This window comes from Lepisma saccharinum, chromosome 8, assembly GCF_977018435.1.
Source record: "Lepisma saccharinum chromosome 8, izLepSacc3.1, whole genome shotgun sequence".
Classification (NCBI taxonomy): domain Eukaryota; kingdom Metazoa; phylum Arthropoda; class Insecta; order Zygentoma; family Lepismatidae; genus Lepisma; species Lepisma saccharinum.
This window is the reverse complement of record NC_139236.1, coordinates 78,777,582-78,797,927: the sequence shown is the minus strand read 5'-3', so window position 1 is coordinate 78,797,927 and position 20,346 is coordinate 78,777,582. Positions and strand designations below refer to the sequence as shown.

Here is a 20,346-nt window from a genome sequence, read left to right as displayed (position 1 = left end):
TTGAACATCCATTCCCAATTAGTTTATCTGGTCACAAATCAGACCCAGTAACTGTCTTTATGTAAATGATAGCCAATGATAGCTAAGGTCCTGTATTGGGGCTTACGAAAGAAACCATTCTTAAACATAATGATGAGAGACAATAGCTATTGATCTTTGTAGAGACTGCCCCCAGTACATGAAAGTAAATGCAGCTTCTCTTGTAGATTAGCATGAATGGCTTGCCTATTGTAAGCGGTCTAATACACACACTCAATATAACAGGTTTTAATAAATTCTCACATCGTAATATAACACTAAGAATTAAAAGCGTTTTCGTTGAAAATCCATTTTGAAAAAGGGGTGCTGTAGAAAATTAAAGGGCGCATAAGCACCCTCTTCCGTTGTGGAAATGTGTTTTGGATTTTCTTTGTAGATGCAAAAATCTTCAGTGACATACACATGCTTTCGCTTACATCTGATCTGTCACCATAAAACACACATTCACAATCATCTAAATGCCATGTGTGTGCATTTAATAGGACTACATGCAAAAATAAACCCAAACTGGCTACTCATATTGTTTACCGAACATTGAAAAAATTGGTTTCAACGTATGGTTTTCCTCTAACTCCTCAAGTATCCTCCTATGCCATGACGTAAAATCATTTTCAAGAGTAGCCATGTCAATGCCTTGCTTTTTGCTAAGAACTGAAGGGTTTCGGTTTTACATGCAAAGTGATAGTACTTTCAGAACTTGCAGAATGTTGTAAAGTAAAGCAAATTGCATTATAAATTACTTTGTCAAATGTTTCACCAATCCTTCAAACTTGGACCTTGGACGAGTCGACCAGGATCAGCTCAACTTAATATTTTTAAGACAACAGAACGCTATGGATCTCACTCAACAAGTTCTCGAACAGGATTAAACAATGAAACAACCCAACATACGTCAAAAACATGGACCATTGTTAGTAATCGATAGAAATGCACTTGTGAAACACCATAATTGAGAAAATATTGAATACTTAGCATCTAAACGAGACTAGATGTGGTACACAGACAGAGGCATCAACTTTTCAAAAACATTGGGTGGGTTAAAAAACTTGAATTATCGGCTCACAAAATATCTCATTAATATTCTCTTCTATATATTATGATATTAATGCATAATGCCCACCAACAATGCATCCTCTTTTCTTTAAAAAAATCTGTTATTCAACAAGCACTCTACCAAGAATCACAATAACAAATATAATAAAAATAATAACATAAAAAATTATTGGCTGGGCTCAAATTTTCTTGACACGAGTGCTCAAAATGGAAATTCCTAGCTCGGAGGAGGTTTGGTTGAGTTTGTGGATCGGAGATACTTTTATGGATCAAGATGGAGACAATGCAGTAGGTGGGGGAATGCTTATGCAAATTAACCTAGGGAGGGCAACACTTATACTAGGATGAGGAACGAGTGATATACTCCAATATATGGAGGTATGGAAAATATGAAAAAAGCTAAGTATACAATACTTTTATTGAAGGAATACAAAATGTTATATTCACAAGCTTTTACACAACTGGCATTTTTTTGTATGTATGTATACGTTAAGTGTAAGAGGGATTGGTCTTATTTATAATCTGATTAACACGTTAGGGGTTTAACAGCATTTAGAAATACATAGCAAAATGTTTAACTGCACGTTTCATTTTGGAGCTATGATTCACGAAATAGCACACGTATACATTTACATTTTAATCACTATAGTGTCTGATAGCTACCAACTCATTATGCTTCACGAGCAGTTTTACAAGATGGCTTAACTTTATATCTTGCATGAATACATTATACCTATTTTTTTTTAAAAGGAAAATTCAGTTCTGATGTAAGTTATAGGACATTCTTTATATATCAACAAAATATTAACAACCACATACACTCACAGTGTACCAAAACTTATAAGAACTGAAGCATCACTAATTCTCTCTCTAAAATTAAAAAGTACAGTTATTCACCATGTGAAAGTGGGAAAGAACCTAGGGGCGGATATAGCTTAAGTACTTACGCTATCATAGTACATCAATGAGAAATAGAACTGATAGAGCTCATATGATACAATTTTTCAGTCTGGAACGTATTAATATTCAGGAACCAAAACTTTATTCTGACAACATATTGATTCAATCTTGCCCTGTTATGCAACAAAGGATCTTCTGTTATTGTCAAATCAGAAGAAAGGAAATATAGTCATTACACTAAACTCTGCGAAATTACAGTCCTGACAGATGAATTTCGAACAGGTGATTTGTGGTAGGAATGTCAACTGGACCTAACAAAGATTCTTTTTTAATGTTTAAAAGAAGAAGAAAAAACAGTCTCTCCACTACTAGGCCCAACCAAGGATCATTTACACTAATGTACCATTGCATGCATTTTATGTTGAACCATTTTTCACTCAAAAGCACTCAATATACCAATATAAGCTCTATCATCTTAAATCGCTCATAACATGCACTTCTTCCTATTAAAAAAAAACAAAAAAACTTTCACATAGTAAAGGTGCTTACTTGTACATTCCATTGCAATAACCGTGCTATTATAATATCCTCACAATATTGCCTACCCTATATTTGTCTCCACCTCATCACTATGAAAAACCGCAGGTGATATATTTTAACACACATTTAATTTCCACACTGTTAAACTAAACTATTATCTGGTAAGGACGGATTGTGCATACCCCTCATGATTCTGGCAGTCAGAGGTGTATATATTCGGCAGTGCAGCACTTTTACAAATTGTGTACAACACAAATTAACACATTGTACTTGTAATTTTTTAAAAAAATTAGGAAAAATTATCCCAGTAAATCAGGTGAAAAGAAAAGGGGAAAAAATCGAAGAATGTTACAAAGGCAAGATACTCGATTTGGCTTAGATTTGTATTGACACAACATAATGCAAAACTGTACGTACTTCATTTTGCCATCAGTGATATAATATAAATGTTGATATTAATTTTGCAGGTTCATCAAGTCCAGTCATCAATTATTTTACATCATAGAAAACACATATGTGACTGTACACTTCATTATACTATGATACTATAAAAATGTTTCAAGGGTGAAATGGAACTTTCACACCAAAGTGACAAGCAACACGATGAGAAAATTGTTGTCCAAGACAACCAATAACAAGTCATGCCACTTCGGTATGAAAGGCTGTGTTTATTTCTATACTTTCGTTCCCACGTTTCACTGGTTACTTCTGTCTGAAAGCTCCAAAACACCAAATTAATAACTGTTCTACAAAGAATTTAGAAGACAGACAATACCTAGTTTCAAGTTCATGCCACTGTAACGTATTACTGACAGGCTACAAAAAAATAAGAAAGACTCCTTGAAAAATATCTTTGCTTCAAGTGATTGTTATGATTCAACAATGATAACATATGATTCAAATGTTAAAAGTGAGCTACTTTTTGCAAAAAATTAAACAAATGTGTGTACTGCTTTGGTTTGGAGTTTTCACAAACACACACATAGATAATATGTATATGGATCTAATATCTCACAAAACAAAAACATTTTTGAAAAAGATTTCATGTTCAGGCACCAAAAAAATGTTTGAAAGTTCATCTGAGTTACAATGTTATCAAAAAAAATTTAGTTTTGCCAGTTTTGTTATAAAATAACTACACAACAATTTGTTACATGTGCTACAATTTTGCAAAACACCTCTTGTACTCATTTTATGCAGGAGTATATTACTCACTGTTCCACTCATCTCGTACGTGATGCTTCCAATGACATCTACACTTTGGAAATAAAATGAAGGGATAGCTATTCACAATGAAGCAAATGCATGGTACACACACACACACAACAAAACAATTTGAAATGGAGAAAATATGAATATCATTACAAATCAATGTTTTATAACAAAGAAAGTGGCTAGATTACACACAATCTATGAACTTCATATAGAATTCATACTAAAACTGTTAAGATTTGCTCTTTACATGCAAAAAAATTACCTCCCCACAGCTAATGCTGTTGATATAACAAATTTGCTTTTACTTCATATCTAAATATAATGGTTTAGTGAATTATATTTGGGGGGGGGGGGCACAGAATCTATTCTACAAAGCTTACTCATTGTCCCACATAGAACTTTCAAGCGCAATAGTTTTCACCACCTATCAGCTTCCCACAGCAGTAAGGGTGAACGACCTGAAGTACCTGTACTACCACTTGCATATTCTCCCCATTCACATGGACACAATGGAAAAATTTTAACAACTTATTGTGAAAGAGGTGCATCTTGAAGCTAGAAATAATGTTAAGACTTATTTCCTGTTGTCAGCTAGTTGAACTAGATGAATTTCAAAAAATTAATTTCTGCATGAACATTTAGTTTTGAATGAAATCATCTAAGAGTTTCCCATTTTTTCTATTCCTCACAAGATTTGTTTTAGAAATTTTGGCATGAGTTTACAATACCGGACCACTCTCCAATTTCTATGAAATTTCGCATACTCACTAATTGAGACCTTCTAATCACGAAACTGCAGCTAATAATTGGCGGTCAAGCATGAAAATTGTAAAATAAAGTGTAGAATTCATGATAGAAGTGTAGAAGTTGTAGAATAACCTTGTTAAATACCACGATGATTTTCCATACAAAGCAATTGAGAACCATGTTTCTTTCGCAATTTGCTACGACCTTTCTTGTCGCACAACAGTTTTCCTACCTTGTGTTCTGACGTCAAACGAGGAATGCCTACGAGGTTAGGTTAGGCCTGTTAGGTTAGCTTCCATTAGCAAAAATACAATGAAAAATTATTATTTTGTTTGATTAGGTAGGTTTGGCAATGGTGTATTGCATGCTGATTTCTTCGTGTTGGGAAAATGGTGTCTTCCGTAGAGCTGCTGTTGTTACGGTAGGGTTATGTTACGTTAGGAAAACATATTTTATTTCGTTTTTCTCTGCATTTCTATACTTGACTACCAATTATTGCATGCATTCGTGATTAGGTCTCAATTAGTGACTAGGCGAAATTTCATAGAAATTGAAGAGTGGTCTGGTATTGTAAACTCGTTCCGAAATTTTAATTGAAAAATGATGCTGAGCTAAGTATCCACCCAGGCAGACACTTTATTACCAAATGCTTCTTACAGTTAACTTCTGTGTGCATCATCTTGATTGTAATGTAAACATTCTGTATGAATTTTTACTTTGAATTTATTAATACACACAAATTGTCAATAAACATACTGGTAACTTTATTCAGCTGCTTATTAAAAACCATTTCGATAACCCATCAGGCATTTATGTAGGAATCGAGCACCTACAGTTTTACTCCACATGTGAATGCCAAATGCAAGAGGGCATTTTATAATACAGTGAAACCCTGATTTTAAGTTCCCAGATTTTACATTTTCCTGCATTATACATTCAATCTTGATGGTCCAATGTAGGAAAATACTTAAAAATTTACCTCGATTTTACATTTTCCCGCATTTTAAGTTCTTTCAGCTTGGTCCCCTGAAAAACTTAAAATTGAGGTATTCATTTCAAGTATCGTGATAAGCATTAATTTACTGTAGTTTTTGTATGCTGTGTGATTATTTTCCAAAGATTCTGTAAGGGTGGAGAGATTATTTCATTCTAACTTTACTTAATGGTAGCCTCAATAACTGATCAAATGTGAGTAAACCATACCTAACTTTTCTTGTATGTACGCATTGCTTGCATTGTAGAATTATTCATCTTGTAGTCTACAGTTATTACAAGCATAAAAACACAGTTTTTCATTGTGACATTTCAGAACACACACTCCCTTCCATTGTTATAACTGTATCTTTAATCAAACTAAAAATAAATGTCTGATGTTGGTACTTACTTTTGCAATCGTAAATTCAAGTCTGATTTGTCAGAGCTTTTAAAAAATAGAAATGTCTGAGAAAGTTGCCACAAAGGTGGTGAAAATTATTGTGCTTGAAAGTTCTATGTGGAACAATGAACCAGTTGTGTAGAACAAATTTGCTATTATTTTTAAGTCATAGTTTTACCTGAAAACACTGTTCTGATGCTTCCTTGTACATCACTGTTAAAGATTCTGCTTATGGACAAAAAAAAAAGGGTCCATTTTTAAGTATAAAAAATACGTTTGTGCCAAATTTAAGGTTAACTTGCAGAAAAATTTATGCACAAATTGTGATTTAATCTGGGTTTGAACCTGTCTCTTTGGCATTCTACGTCAACCTCAAGTACAAAGTTAGCAAGCCACTCTCTTAAATTTTAAATCTGTTTTAAGGTTTTAGATGGGGAAGTTGGGAGGTTTGCTTCAATCCTTGCTTGAACCATAACTTTCACATAAATTTCCAGCATATCCTGTGTGTAATAATTACTTATTGGTTAGGTTTGCTGAATTTGATTATCTGACTTCTTGGTGAAGCTGTTTTTCTTGTGTGTATAATTTTAAATGGCAGGAATGCAGATATGAAATTATTGTAGTAAATATACTTTTATGCTGTTTTTCTTGATGAATTAAAAAATAGACATCACATTTCATTTGCATTAAATCTTATAAAAATTATCAAGGAAAATATTAGCAAATTCCTTAGTGACCAATATTGAAGCTTTTCCTCTTCAGCAAATACGAGATCAGTACCAACCGTTTTAATGTAAATAATTCACAGGATATCTTGATTCCATAACAACATTAGCAAGTATTCTTTGACAGAGGCAGCAAATAGATATCTATAGAAAACAGTACCTTCATTAATTCACAATTTGCATGTCAAGTTCCAAACATCAGAGAGTGGATAACATAGGAAACTGTAACTGATTTGTTCTTTGTATTTTTGTGCAAGTGTGAAAAAAAAAATGGTAAAACTATCAAAGCCGGGAATCAGATTTCTTCAAATTTACAGGAGAAAGTACTTACGGAATTGAGTTTCTGTGTAATTTCGGAAGGTCATAGAAGTGTTTTATCGCATTTTTCAATGTATTTGGCCACTAATCCATGTATTTTTCTATAATAATGTCCGTCCGATGCACAAAAGCTGTTGCTTGCATTTCCATCCATGTACTTGAACCCGATGTTGCGAGCATCTGATGACGTAATCCCCGGTAAGTGTTTCCAAACACACCATTTTTTCACTATATTTCCCAACCTAACCTAACCTTACTGTGATGGTGCGTGGATCGTTTTTGGGGTTATGCGGGAATTTTTCTGTTAAGAAGGTTGAAACACTGCTTTGCAGTTTGAAACACAATGCTAGTCAATATTTGTCCCCCATTTTGCATATTCAGGAAGCGACAAAAGAACGAACAATAATTACTCGATATGTCGACAATAGATACTAATTTCGTTAAAAAAAAAGCGAAATCCCTTGTTAAACAATCTTTCGCAATGCAGAACAAGTACGAATGTCAACAATTACAGAATAAACGAGTTACAGACAATTCCCGGCTTTGACAGTTTTACCAAAAAAAAAAAAAAACTAGTTCTAAGAACACCATTACCTTTAGAATGAAGATCAGTTTCATTAAAAATTTGTCTGTTATTCCACAATAGAAATATAAACAAGCAAAATTATCAGACGGGATAAAATACAGTGCACTTTTTAATCAATATCATTTACAACTATAAAATTACAGCAAAAATGCACAAGGTATTCATAAAATATTTCCTTGCGTATACTTAAAATATGCAAACAAGAAATAGCTTAAAGTATTACTAATCAAAGAAATATTCCAAACCCACATTTAAAACAGCTTGTATTCACAAAACCATCACAAAGGAGTCACCTATAAAAACAGGATTTTCTTTTTCATTTACAGGCAGTAAAATGTCTCTCCTGATACTGAACTGTGGCACACCAGCATTTCTTGCAAGAATAGATTTCAGGCGGACAAGAAGTGTTTGATTCCTTAACCAATAGGAAACAAAATATAGACCAGGAAAAAAAGCTTTAAACAATGCCCTCTGTTATTCAATTTTCTTCTCTCCTTTTTACATCATAATTTGTAACTAAACAAAAGCAAAGACCATACAAGGACATAATGCAAGCGTTTCAGTATTTGCACTGAATACATACAGCTATGAATATATGTTTAATAAATCAACATCAACATAAAATTCAAAATGATTATCATTATCATGAGCAACTGGTTTACTAACAACAATAATAAAAGCATCTGGAAACTATTTAAAATCATGAAGATAGTCCCACAAACCAACTAAAATCAGGCTTTCCCAACGGGCTACCGGTAAGGAGTGCTTTATCATTCTTTCTTCAAACAATACTTCTTTGGTTTATGCCCATGAATACAAACATGGAGCTAGAAAGATAAAATAGTTCTAAAAGTGATGATGATCGATAAGTGAAATGTAGTATTGGTGAACTAACATGTTCGTAAGGACACAATTACATGTATTATGGACACACCCACACTCGCACGTCCTATGCACACACAACTAATGCACACTGTTTCTCGTTAAAAATGTCATTTCTTGGTCACTTTCTTTCTTTAAAAAGTAAAACTGGTTCCGAGACAATTCTTCACAGTTGTAGATTCTCCTTTTCACTCTGAATCAGAACCTGATGACTCTGAATCATTAGATTCTGAGTCACTTGATGAATCACTGCTTGAGGATGAATCATTAGATCCTGACTCCTGAAAAAGAAAAAAACACATACCTTGATATTTTAGCTATTTTACATAGTTTTACTACCTCTACAGTAATCACAAGCATAGTGATAAATTCCTTATAGAATTTCAGATTAAATTTTTAGAAGATGCCAATAAAATATAAAATTTACAAACACAGATAATCAACGCTGCACTTGCCTTAAATAATGCATAATATTTGAAGCATTCAGAGCGCAACTGGCATAACTCCATTCAAGACTGTTTTGAGGAAAAGGCACATTTCAATAACTTCGTATTATGATAAGCTGTTGGAGCGCAAAACATAGTGGTGGCTCTATGCGCAAGGATTTGAAACTTAGGAGTTACGTATTACTATCACTGAAACGTTGATACTTCAAAGTTCTAAGTTATACTTGTAACTCCATTTCCATGAAAAGTGGGAGTTACACCACTTGTACTCTGAACCCCTCATTTTCTGAAGAACATAAATGATTCATTTATCTCCTTACTTAATACAGTGGAACCCCAATTTTAAGTTTTCCGGCATCATACATTCAATCTTGATTGTCCCAACACAGCAAACTGTTATAGAATTTTATTCGATTTTACATTTTCCCGCATTTTAAGGTTTTTCAGCTCGGTCCCCTGGAAAACGTAAAATCGAGGTTCCACTGTATATTTTACCATGAGTATCAGGTTTGTCCAAGAAGAAAGTATGCATTTAAATTATGCCTTACTATCAGCAAATCACAATAAAACTGAAAAACCTTGACTGCTAACATGCTAAATTTTCACAGCAAGCTGCAAGACCATGTACACCGTGGGCCCAAAAGTTACAATTGGATATTATTTATAGTGTGAGAACGTTATTATTTGGAAGAAAAATTTACGTAGGCTGAAATAAATTTCTATCCTCCTCACATGCATTATGTGCTAATAACTCAGGGTTTTCCAATAGAGGTCCTTCTAAATGCTGCATTGACTTTTGGCTCACCCTGTAGATCTACTCCTTAGTGTTTATTTCACCACTTTTTATGCATATATAAAATCCAGGAAAATTCAACAATTTGCTCCATTGGGGACCATGAAGCTTAAATGTATAAAGCAGGGTTCCATCGTAATTTTAATTTTTCTCATGAGCTACTTCGTAGCTGTTAAGTCTTGGACTGAAGGGACAAAATGTCATTCCCACCCACATATTATGCTATACAATCAAGTTTTAAGTAAGGAAAAAGGTTCTTCTGAATATATTTTTCTGTAATTAGCACAGCATTTTGAAATTCCAGGCAGTTTTATGTTGATTAATTTGGGAATTTTGTCACTCAATTTCTGAGTGACTAAAAAGGCCAACGGTCAAGACTACAGCTTGCATTTGGAAATCAATAATTTTGGAAAAATTAGGCCAAAAAAAGTGAGATAATAAAAGTTTTTTCTTCCACCTTAAAAATAACAATAAAAAATCAAGTCCCTACTTAGCAACAAATATTGATAGAGTACTGATTAATTTTCCGCATTGTACTGAACACAATACACTATCAGTACAATTATGTCTGCTGGTTCCACAGCCCCATCTACTTTTGAGCATGGTTGCTTTGAATGATTTAACTGATTTTTTCTTACTTCGCTTTTCTAGCAATTTTGGCTACTTGCAACGATAAAGATACCGATGCTGATATATCCGTATCTGTTGGATTTTATTTACCGATACAAACTGATACTTTTTCAGCATATTGATCGCTTTCAGGGTTCGCAAAAATGTCACATGACACTTTCTAATCATCCCGGAAGTTACACAAAATTCCAAAGTTTCCACTGATTTTGTACCAATATTATGTAAAAAACTATTTTGTGGTTCCATGACAGCTATTTTATATATTCTGATGTAATATTTTAAAGCAAAACTTAGGTAAATTGATGTTTATAACTGAAGTGGAATAATAACAACTAATATTCACCAATATATTGTACAAATTTAAAATGTTACAATATTCAAGCATTGTTATCGGTATTGGTGGGAATCGGGAAGAGTATTGGTATAGTATCAGTTCAGCCTTAATACAAGGACAAAAACAAACACCAATGGACAACACAAGCTCCACAGAAGATTATACTGGCTGCGAGTCCACTTGCTTAGTCTAGTCTGCAAAAAGCAGTCCATGGTTGCACTATGTTGGCATTTGGGTATCATCAGAAAGGGCCACCCTTACACCCCATATGCATGATTGTACTCAGCACGAAAATTATGTACATTGGAACCTCGATTTTATGTTTTTCAGGGAACCAAGCTGAAAAAAATTAAAATACGGAAAAATGTAAATTCAAGGAAAATTTTATAGCAGCGGCTAACATGCTGGGGGTTTGGGAGGGTGCTTGCCAGCATTTAGACCCACAGCTGTACGATGACCTTGGCACTGGGCGTGTCCGTGCTTCAGTATCCAGTTTGCACGCGTTTGTGAAGCGTTAAGATGATGATAAGTGTTTTAGATTGTTTTTCATTTTATTTTATGTATTACTGGTGATCTTCTGCAGTCTAATAATGCCACGCTCTTCGTACAATTTCAAACAAGGTATTTTTATGAACGACTCTTACGTCATTATGAATTCTTGTAGGGAATTCAGAAGGCATTTTGCAGCAGAATTCCCAGATGTTCCTGTTCCACACAGAGACAATGTTTGAGAACTTATAAGCAAATTTAGGTTTGAGTTGCTGTTTTAAGACTACTTTATGCACAGTAAGGCTAATCGGGACTGGACCTACAGTTTAAAGTGGGATCCGAACCACTTGTGCCTCCACCGGGTATCGAACCCAGGATCCCTTGATTACAAGGCAATGACGCAACAACTGCACCATGGGGGAGGGCCCCTAAGCAAATTTAGGGAAACTGGGTCTGTTCTTGATAAGAAGCAAAGGGTGAAACGTCGTGTGTTTACTGGGGAGAAACTAGACGACGGTAGAGCATGATTGGTACACACTTTTCAAAAATCCCTCCAGTGCGTTGCACAAAAAACAGACATTTGCATGACGTCTGCATGGCAAGCTACCATACTTTTAAACCTGAAGCCATACATTAGAAGAATTGAAAGAAAACATCAGGGGAAAATTTGAAGTAATTTCGGAAGAGGACATGCATGTGTTACTGAAAATTTCCTAAAAATATGCCGTAAATGTGTGTATGCAGGAGGACTTCATTTCCAACACCTCTTGCAACAAGGTGTGTGCTAATTTTAATTCTAACTGACAGCTTATTTCATTACATAGCTAGCGGTTCCATTTACGTCCATGTCATCCAGCGTGCCGGCAGATGCACTCTCGCTGCCCGGTCTTAATAGCTGCTGCTCTGCGGAAGACTCAACCGTGAAAGGCATCGTATAATGCAGGAAAATGTACAATACAGAAATGTAAAATCGGAGTTTCATTGTACAAACAATCAAATATAAAATATACAAACCTCATTATCAGAATTATCTGCATCACTCTCACTGTCGTCTGAGTCATCAGAATCATCATCATCTTTTGATTCCTCAGAACGCTTGCAGTTCGCTTTCAACATTGAATACTCTTTCAGTTCATCCTGCGTCAAACCCTACACAAGAGGAGAAAAGTCATATTATGGTAACATATCACTAAATAAATGACACCACATGACATGAACTATGTTGATGACCAATGTAAGGACACATACAAGGAAATGTTTTTCTCTCACTAATTTGATAAAAAAAATTAAGTGACAGCACCAGTAACAGAGTTCCCACAGATTTTGGAAAAAAAAAATTACCTACCTTTTTCAGGTAATTTTTAAATACAATATTAAATAATTCACAGGCACTTTAGCATGCTGTAACCAAGTTTTAATATGAAACTGCACTTTGAATTAAAAAATTAAGTTTATCTACTGTCGTTCTTCAAATTAAAAAAAAGAAGTTAGTAAATTTTACATAGAATATCTCATTAAGGAATTCATGAAAATTAGATATTTTCCTGAAATCCTATAAAATCTACAAAAATATTTTTAAAAAAGCTATTTCTCCAACTTTTCTGGAGTTTTGGGTGGATTTTAATTCTCTGACTTTTCCCAGTTACATTGATCTGTGGGAACAATGAGAAATCTAAAATGAAAGATATATAAATGAACATCAAGATAAATGAATCTACCCATGCACTAATATAACTGTTCAAGAGAACTGAAAGAAAAATTCAGAATGGGTCATTTTTGCTACATTGATGCTCTTGAATTTTAAAGATTTAAATATTATTAATACCTTGAGGAACTTTTCATAGTTAGCTATGTACTTCTGCTTCAATTCATTCAGTTTTTTCCTATGTTTGAGCTTATCTGGTTCAGGCAGCATCTGCCAGTAACGAGGTGCTTCTTTCATCCTGTTACTCGGATGAATGTGTGTGGCGTCATTCATGAATGATTTTAAAAACAATTGGTATGCAGTACTGGAAGAAAGAACAAAAAAACACATTAATTGCCAGAAAACAGTAATTATACACTTCAACATCAGATATGTTAATAAATAGGGCTGAGCCTAAACTGATATATTTGTATGACAATAGAAAACTTCTTACGTCATGTGCCGGCAACATATTTGTTAAAACACTAAAATAACACACAAACAGCACGATGAAAAACACTTAGGAGTTCTTCCGACCTTTCAAGACCGCAACGACACTTGCCGGCAGACACATCAAGTAACGCCAGTGGAACTACAACCGCGTCCACTCAGTCCTCCTTCGACCAGCCCTAAAGACGACTCCGTGAAGGAGTCGAAAGCTGGGAAGAACTCCTAAGTGTTTTTCATTGTGCTGTTTGTGTGTTATTTTAGTGTTTTAACTGATATATTTGTATCGATATCTGAAAGTATCAGTTTGAATTTAATCACCGATACCAGCCAATACTTTTCTGGAGTATGAATATCCTGGAAATTTTGCAAAACGCAAAATTTTCGCAACAGCATTGTGGAGGTAAATCAGCTTAGCCCTACTAATCTAAAGTAGATTCACGTTATTTAAAAAAACAAAGATGTTTACATAAATGCTACTCCCTCTGTCCCATAATTATTGCCCGGTACACCTTTGTTGGTTGTCTCATAATAATTGCCCAATATTCAAACTGACACATTGGTGTATACAGAAGAACAACATGAAACAAGGGAATGAGTCATACAACTTTACTACTCAAGGATCAGTACAAATTGTGCTTTCCATCTGCCTCTTCGTCTGTCACTTCTGTGCCACCATTTTGGCATACTGGACTATAATTATGGGACAGAGGGATTATTTGTTAGTTCTGAAACTTACATCAGACAGGCGCATTTAGTTCCAAAATATGACATTCTTAACAGAAGAAAACAACATATGAACATTTTATCTTGGATTAAACTGATTCTGAACACCTTTACTGAAAATTCGATTTGTTGCAAGCAGATACAGCAACACCATTCTCAAAGATAGCTGTCAAGTGGAACGATCATCTCAACATTTCAACCCTTTAGGACCAGCAGTTTGTAGCTAAGGTTCTCATCATTTCTGTGGAACAATTCTTAATATTTCATTTCCGTTTTCATTTATATACATATAGAAGAATGTATATAAATGAGCTACTGACACACTTAAATTTCAATGCAATACAAATTAGGTGTACCAAAGTATTTTCCCCTCCCCGAAATAAATTTGAATATAAAAGAATGGACTTTTCATTATGGAATGAAGAGCTGTTTGCAATATTTTTGACATCTCACCTTCACACTATAAATGCAATTTCAATTTACTTGGACCACTCTCAACTTGCTAAATAAATATATTTGGGTAAAATTTCAATGTATTCTTCTGTCTCCACTCCTCACAAGAACATGCCCCCCCCCCCACCCATCTCAACTCTGACTAGTTTCTGTTCTACAATTTATTCCTATACATACTGCACATTTCAAAGGTGCACACCTGAAAACTAACAGAGAGGAAATAAGTTTATATATCATGCAATTATCTCTATATGGGAGCCATTTGCAAAATAAAATCAGTTTTCCCATCTTTCAATAAAAGGCAGTAACGTACATTTTTCTCTATGGCAATTAGAAAATTCTCTTTATTCTTTTCTTATATATATTTATTCTCTCACTTTTAATGAATTTGCCTGAATTTTGTAAAAAAGATCAAGATACTGTCACACTTTTATAATAGCAAAACATTAAAAATAATAAAGCAAACTGATCTGAAAATACTCATGACTTCAGAGCCATCTACTGTTCATCACAGCAAACCATGGCTTAACATAGTAGTGATTTTGAGTATTAGATGTTAAATAAAAAAAAGTTATGTTGGTATACAGTAAGCACAGTAATGTTAGTAAAATTCAAGAAAGTAAAGTGCCAAATATGCTGATTTATATTTTGAGTATTGCATGTATGTACTCGTTGCTGAATTGTAATATAATTAAGCCTTGTTTCCATATTAAAAAAACACTAAGTTGCTGACCAAGGCAGTTTATTAAGATGATAAAAAACACTTAACACGTAATGTTTCAACCCTGTATCAGGGTCTTCCTCAGACGAAGTTTAGTTTAGTTCTTGTTTACTGTGTTTCTTATTTAGTTATTGTTCAAGGTAAACATTTCCTAGCACTATCCTAATGTAGAAATTTGACTGGTTCATTGAAATAATCACTTGTACACAATGTGATTCTGTTGGAAAGCTTATGTACATTGACTTATTTCTTTTAATATTCTGACATAACACTATCATAAAGATGTTAAAAGAGGGAAAGTACACTTTGTTGTATTTGGTAATATATTTTGTAAATTACTGTCTACATAGATGTAAGCTCTATAGAATGGCATTTTAACTGTGATGCATGTGTTTATGTGATTACTATATTTACTCATGTATAATTCAGACTTTTTTCCAACATTTTTACCCCCCAAAAAACTGTGGTGCGTATTATGCACTGAATAATTCGGACAGCCAACATGAAACCGTACATGGTCATTCCATGATTTTCTGACACCTGCATTGATTTTTCATGTTTAGAAACCCCCTGTCATGTTATATATAGTTAGAAAGCTTAAATCCTGCACTTTCTGAATATGGCAACAGTATTCCTTTCAAGATAGTGACACTAATGTGAAATGCGGTTAAAATAAGCTCATCACAAAATGAAGAAACATTCCGATTTTTATGGTACTTTGGATGAAAGAAAAGATAAGGAAAAAAAAACAATAATTAAAATTCATTACTGGCCTAATAATAATATATATATGGAGTGTGAATGTCTTAATGGAAGAAATATTGTGCTCCTAACTGCTAGTTTGAGGGTCCTCAATGTGCCTCCTATAAATGTTATGTTAAGTTAGTCATGGAAAAAGTATAGATTTGGAAGCTTTTTTTAGAAAAAGTAAAGAGGAAATGAGCAAAACCATGTATAAAATTTTAAAGGCCGTGTCCACAATTTCTTACTTTGTAATGTAATGACCTGGAACACCAAGAAAAGCAGTGCCGTTCTGGTGGAATTCTGGAATTCACCTCCCGTCACATGGGATATGTATCATTGGTATTTGTTGAGCGAGAAATAATAGAAAATAACTTCTTGAGCACTGCAAATCCATAAGTTAATTTTGATCTCACTTTCTACTATTACAGAATAAATAAGGTGGTTAAAGAGTGGAAGATTTCGGATGCTAGACACAGTGGAAGGGTTGTGGGTTGGTGATTTGTTTTTTTACACAAGAGAATATTCTCCTCTTGGTCCACATTGCAACAGGTGACTCATTGAATAGGTATGATGCCATTCACTCTTGATCGGCATAGCAACAGCTTTACAACCTACAACTAAGAAAGCTATTTCTTGAAACTGGATTGTACTGCACATTATATACAAGATATAGTTGTTTGTCACTTTTCCCCATCAAAAACCAGGTTGCGCATTATACACGCGTAAATAAGGTATATGTGATATGATTATAATTCACAACATATAATGTTACAAAAATCGCATAATATTTATTTTCGTAGTGCAATTTAAGTCTTTGAAAGTTCTTTTGACAAGCCACAATGTCCGTTTGGACAATTGAATCTTTCATAATACATTCTTTATCCATTCTATGCTAAATACATAGATGTCAAATATTACACCTGATTTTAGAACATAAGTACTCGACTTTGAACACAAAACGTGACCGAGCATCTGCAACAAGAAAGCCACAATTTCACACTTATCTGGTAGAGTCCTGATGTTTCAGTTTTCCCACAGGTTCAGGAATACCACAGCATCATTTATCTTCATTATATTACAGCACTGAAGTCCAAAAACAGCACATTTTGTTTTGTTTTTTTACCTTGGGATAGCATTTACATTTTTTGCTATTCTCCACCGTGTTTATGTTAGTGGTGATCTAGACCTTCAGCGAGAGGTAAATTGAGATCAATCAAGTGTTGATACAAACAGAAAATATGACCGGCTTAAGTTTCCTTTTGTTGATATAATTGTGAAACTTGTGTTGGGATGAAGAGGGAGTATAAAAAACATTTTGCATTACTGCCTCCACCCTCATCACTGCAATTCAATTTTGTCTGCAGAAAGGAACATGGGGCTGTAATGCATATACATATCTACTGTTCTCTGAATTTAAGATGTTGCATTTTAGTTGGCTAAACTTCCTCTCCTCGTGATATGTGTAAACCACACATATTTTATATTATTTCGAATAATTATTTGTTTGATCATAAAATGAAATAATATTTCGGGCATGATTTCCATCTGAGAGGACAAACGCCATTGTTTGTTGTTTCATTTTTTTTTTTCCATTTCAAAACTTTAGTTATTCAATTAAGTGCAAGGAAAATTCTGTATGTTACAGGAATGAATGGTCAACCTGTAACATGTTATCGTATAATCAAAAAATAAATGCAATAAACATCTCCTCTTATGAACAATAGCTCCAAATCTGAGTGTGAGGAAGTTGTCATATCTCTTTTAGCATTAAAAAGAAATACAGTTCAATAAAATTTCTATATATGTTAACATATTTTCTCCTCTTTGCAACTCATTGTTACTTTCGTCATTAATGACAAATCGTCCACTTGGAACTCACACCCGCAATAAATGTTACAAGATTTTATTAAATTTGTAGAATGTACGAATATTTACCACGTCCAGCACCTCAGATTTATTCAAATATTAATATTTCCAAAACCGACATTAAAATATTTGCCGTTCAGTCAATGTTTACAACCATTTTGCCACTTTGTCAAATGTATTATTTTGACCTAAGGTCAGGATTAGATCCAAGTTTGACAAATCAACAGTTACGTTTGTACAACATGATAGAAGCTTGAACGTAATTCATTCCCGGATCATAGATCAAATCGGATCTCCAAATAGTGATGTTTATACAATCAGTCCCTGTAACCAACCCATATCCAAGGTTATGCTCCACATTTTTGTGTGCAGTGATATGTTAGTGGGTCCTCCTCCGCAGCCGAGCGGGTTAAGGCGTTCACTCGTCTTGAGATCGTTCGCTGCGGGACGGCGTAGGTTCGAATCCGGCTCTGGTCGGAATTTATTCGGCGTACGTATAGGGTCGGTGGCAACCCACCATCGTGAGGAAATTGGGGAGCTCCGAATGAGTGAGCGGTAACCCGGTCGAGAAGACCTACAATGGCTGGGGGTTCGTCCGGCTGACCACCCGTCACCCCAATACTGGTCTAAGATTTCCACACTATAACAGGTGACGGAGGAACAGTGTGGGAGGGAGACCAGCAGTCGGTAGGTAAGCCAAGGCTCTCAAGGGCTGTCGTGCTGTGGGATATGTTAGTGGTAAAGTGAATGCATCACTTGAATGTGATGCCACGTGAAGTGATGGAATTACAATGTTCCAATACGCAGTTATAACAATGGTTATATATATATAAAGTGTTAGTTCTTTTCACAGTTAGGTTGCTATATTACAACAATGTAACATTGACAACATCCATTATATAAAGGATTCTTTTTGTTTAAAAAATTGCTAACCATTGTTATAACTGTATCTTTAGTCAAAATGAAAATAAATGTCTGATGAAGGGAGCATGTGTTCTCCTGAAACGTCACAACGAAAAACTGTTTTCTTATGCTTGTATTAATCGTAAACTACAGGAAAATAAAGATTAAATTGTTACATAGGAAAAGGCATTTATCAAAAAACTTAAAAATAGACTTGTTAAAAAAATAATTAAGTACCAATCTACAATATTTGTAATCCATTATATTGATTTACAAGGTTTGAAACAAATTGAAATACAGTTGCCATTCGAAAAATTACATCCGACATCATTGCTATAACATCGAAATTTTGCTTTTTTATTTACCAAAAATATGTGCCTCTAGTGATTACACAACAGGCATTTTGATCATCTCTCTTGTATCCTAGGACAGCATTTGTGTGATCCATAGGTGTGACACATGTAGACTTTCTTTGCTAAAGTACAAATATGTGTCATGTTAAATAACCTGGAGTGTGCCCAAAATTAAACATTTGTTCTAAATGGGAGAATGTATCAATTTTATGAACAATATTGATTAAAGCATACCTTACGCCCTGCGCCAAGATTATTAAGAATAAATAACATAAGTGATGAAAAATAACAATGGCTGACATTAAGTTGGTTTGACTAGAACCAAACTCACTGTATTAACAAAATATGCATATATATATTACAATGAATGCAAGTGTTCTGCTAAGATTTCAGTAGCTTCATTAAGTTACATGCAATAAACAATAGAAATCAATTTTAAAAATTAAGCAAAAGACTGAATGAAGAAAGCAGAACACAACAAATGGTCACCAAATATATACTTGTAATAAAAAAAATAAAAAAAAAAGTCCTTACACAGGAGGTGGTTCAGGTTCTCCTTTATACAAAACTTTATTCTCCGTGGGAGATTTCTGCTTCTTCTCCTTTGCGGGACTTGCTGGCAGTTCCTGCAATTACAAAAAAAGAGACCACATAAATTACAAATGCATGTTCAATCATACAATTATGATGCATAATTAGGGACTATGGGTGAGCTGATACCAGTAGTATAATTAAGTACTGGAAAGTATCAGTTAGATTTTATTTACTGATACTTTTTGATCCTTCTGAGGTCCGCAAAAATTTCATGCAACACTTTTGCTACAGTAAAATTATCCTGCAAGTTATGCAAAATCAAAGTTTCAGTTGTGTGACCCACATTATGTGCATATTTAGTATTTGACGAAAACATGAAATGTGAAATAACACATTGTAATGTTAATTTTTCATGTTTCTGAAAGGTGAGAGGGGTATGTCGATTTTTAAATCAAATTTAGGATTATAGTCACAATTTTAAAACCAAAATGTCATTTTATATACTGCTTTGATTCGATTTTTCATCGCTATAACACTGAAATTTTGCTTTTTCATTTACCAAAAATATGTGCCTCTAGTAATTACACAACATGCATTTTGATCATCTCTCTTGTAGTTTACATTCATTACAAGCATTAAAAATACAGTTCTGTAAATTTTTAATATTCTACAAGAAAACTCTGGTAAAATTATGTTTATAATTAGAGTGGAATACTCACCCACTAATATTAATAATTGTATTGTTAACAACTTTCAATTGTTGCAATTTTCAAATCAGTGGAAATCACGTAAAATTTAGAATTTAGAATTTAGAAATTTCTAAATTTCACATAAGCAATTTTA

At 34.0% G+C, this 20,346-nt stretch overlaps 1 protein-coding gene across 2 annotated transcripts in view; it reads right to left on the bottom strand.

The window, feature by feature from the left end:
• Positions 1-7,585: 7,585 nt before the first annotated feature.
• Positions 7,586-20,346, bottom strand: part of LOC145991176 (nucleolar transcription factor 1-like) — a 71,318-nt gene continuing 58,557 nt past the window's right edge. For both annotated transcript variants that reach the window (XM_083127023.1, XM_083127024.1), the window contains exons 12-15: positions 19,504-19,595; positions 12,898-13,081; positions 12,087-12,221; positions 7,586-8,661 (exon numbers count right to left, since the gene is read on the bottom strand). In XM_083127023.1, coding sequence (XP_082983149.1) covers positions 8,569-8,661; positions 12,087-12,221; positions 12,898-13,081; positions 19,504-19,595 — 504 coding nt within the window. In that variant the 3' untranslated portion in view covers positions 7,586-8,568. The remainder of the gene's footprint in view (positions 8,662-12,086; positions 12,222-12,897; positions 13,082-19,503; positions 19,596-20,346) is intronic.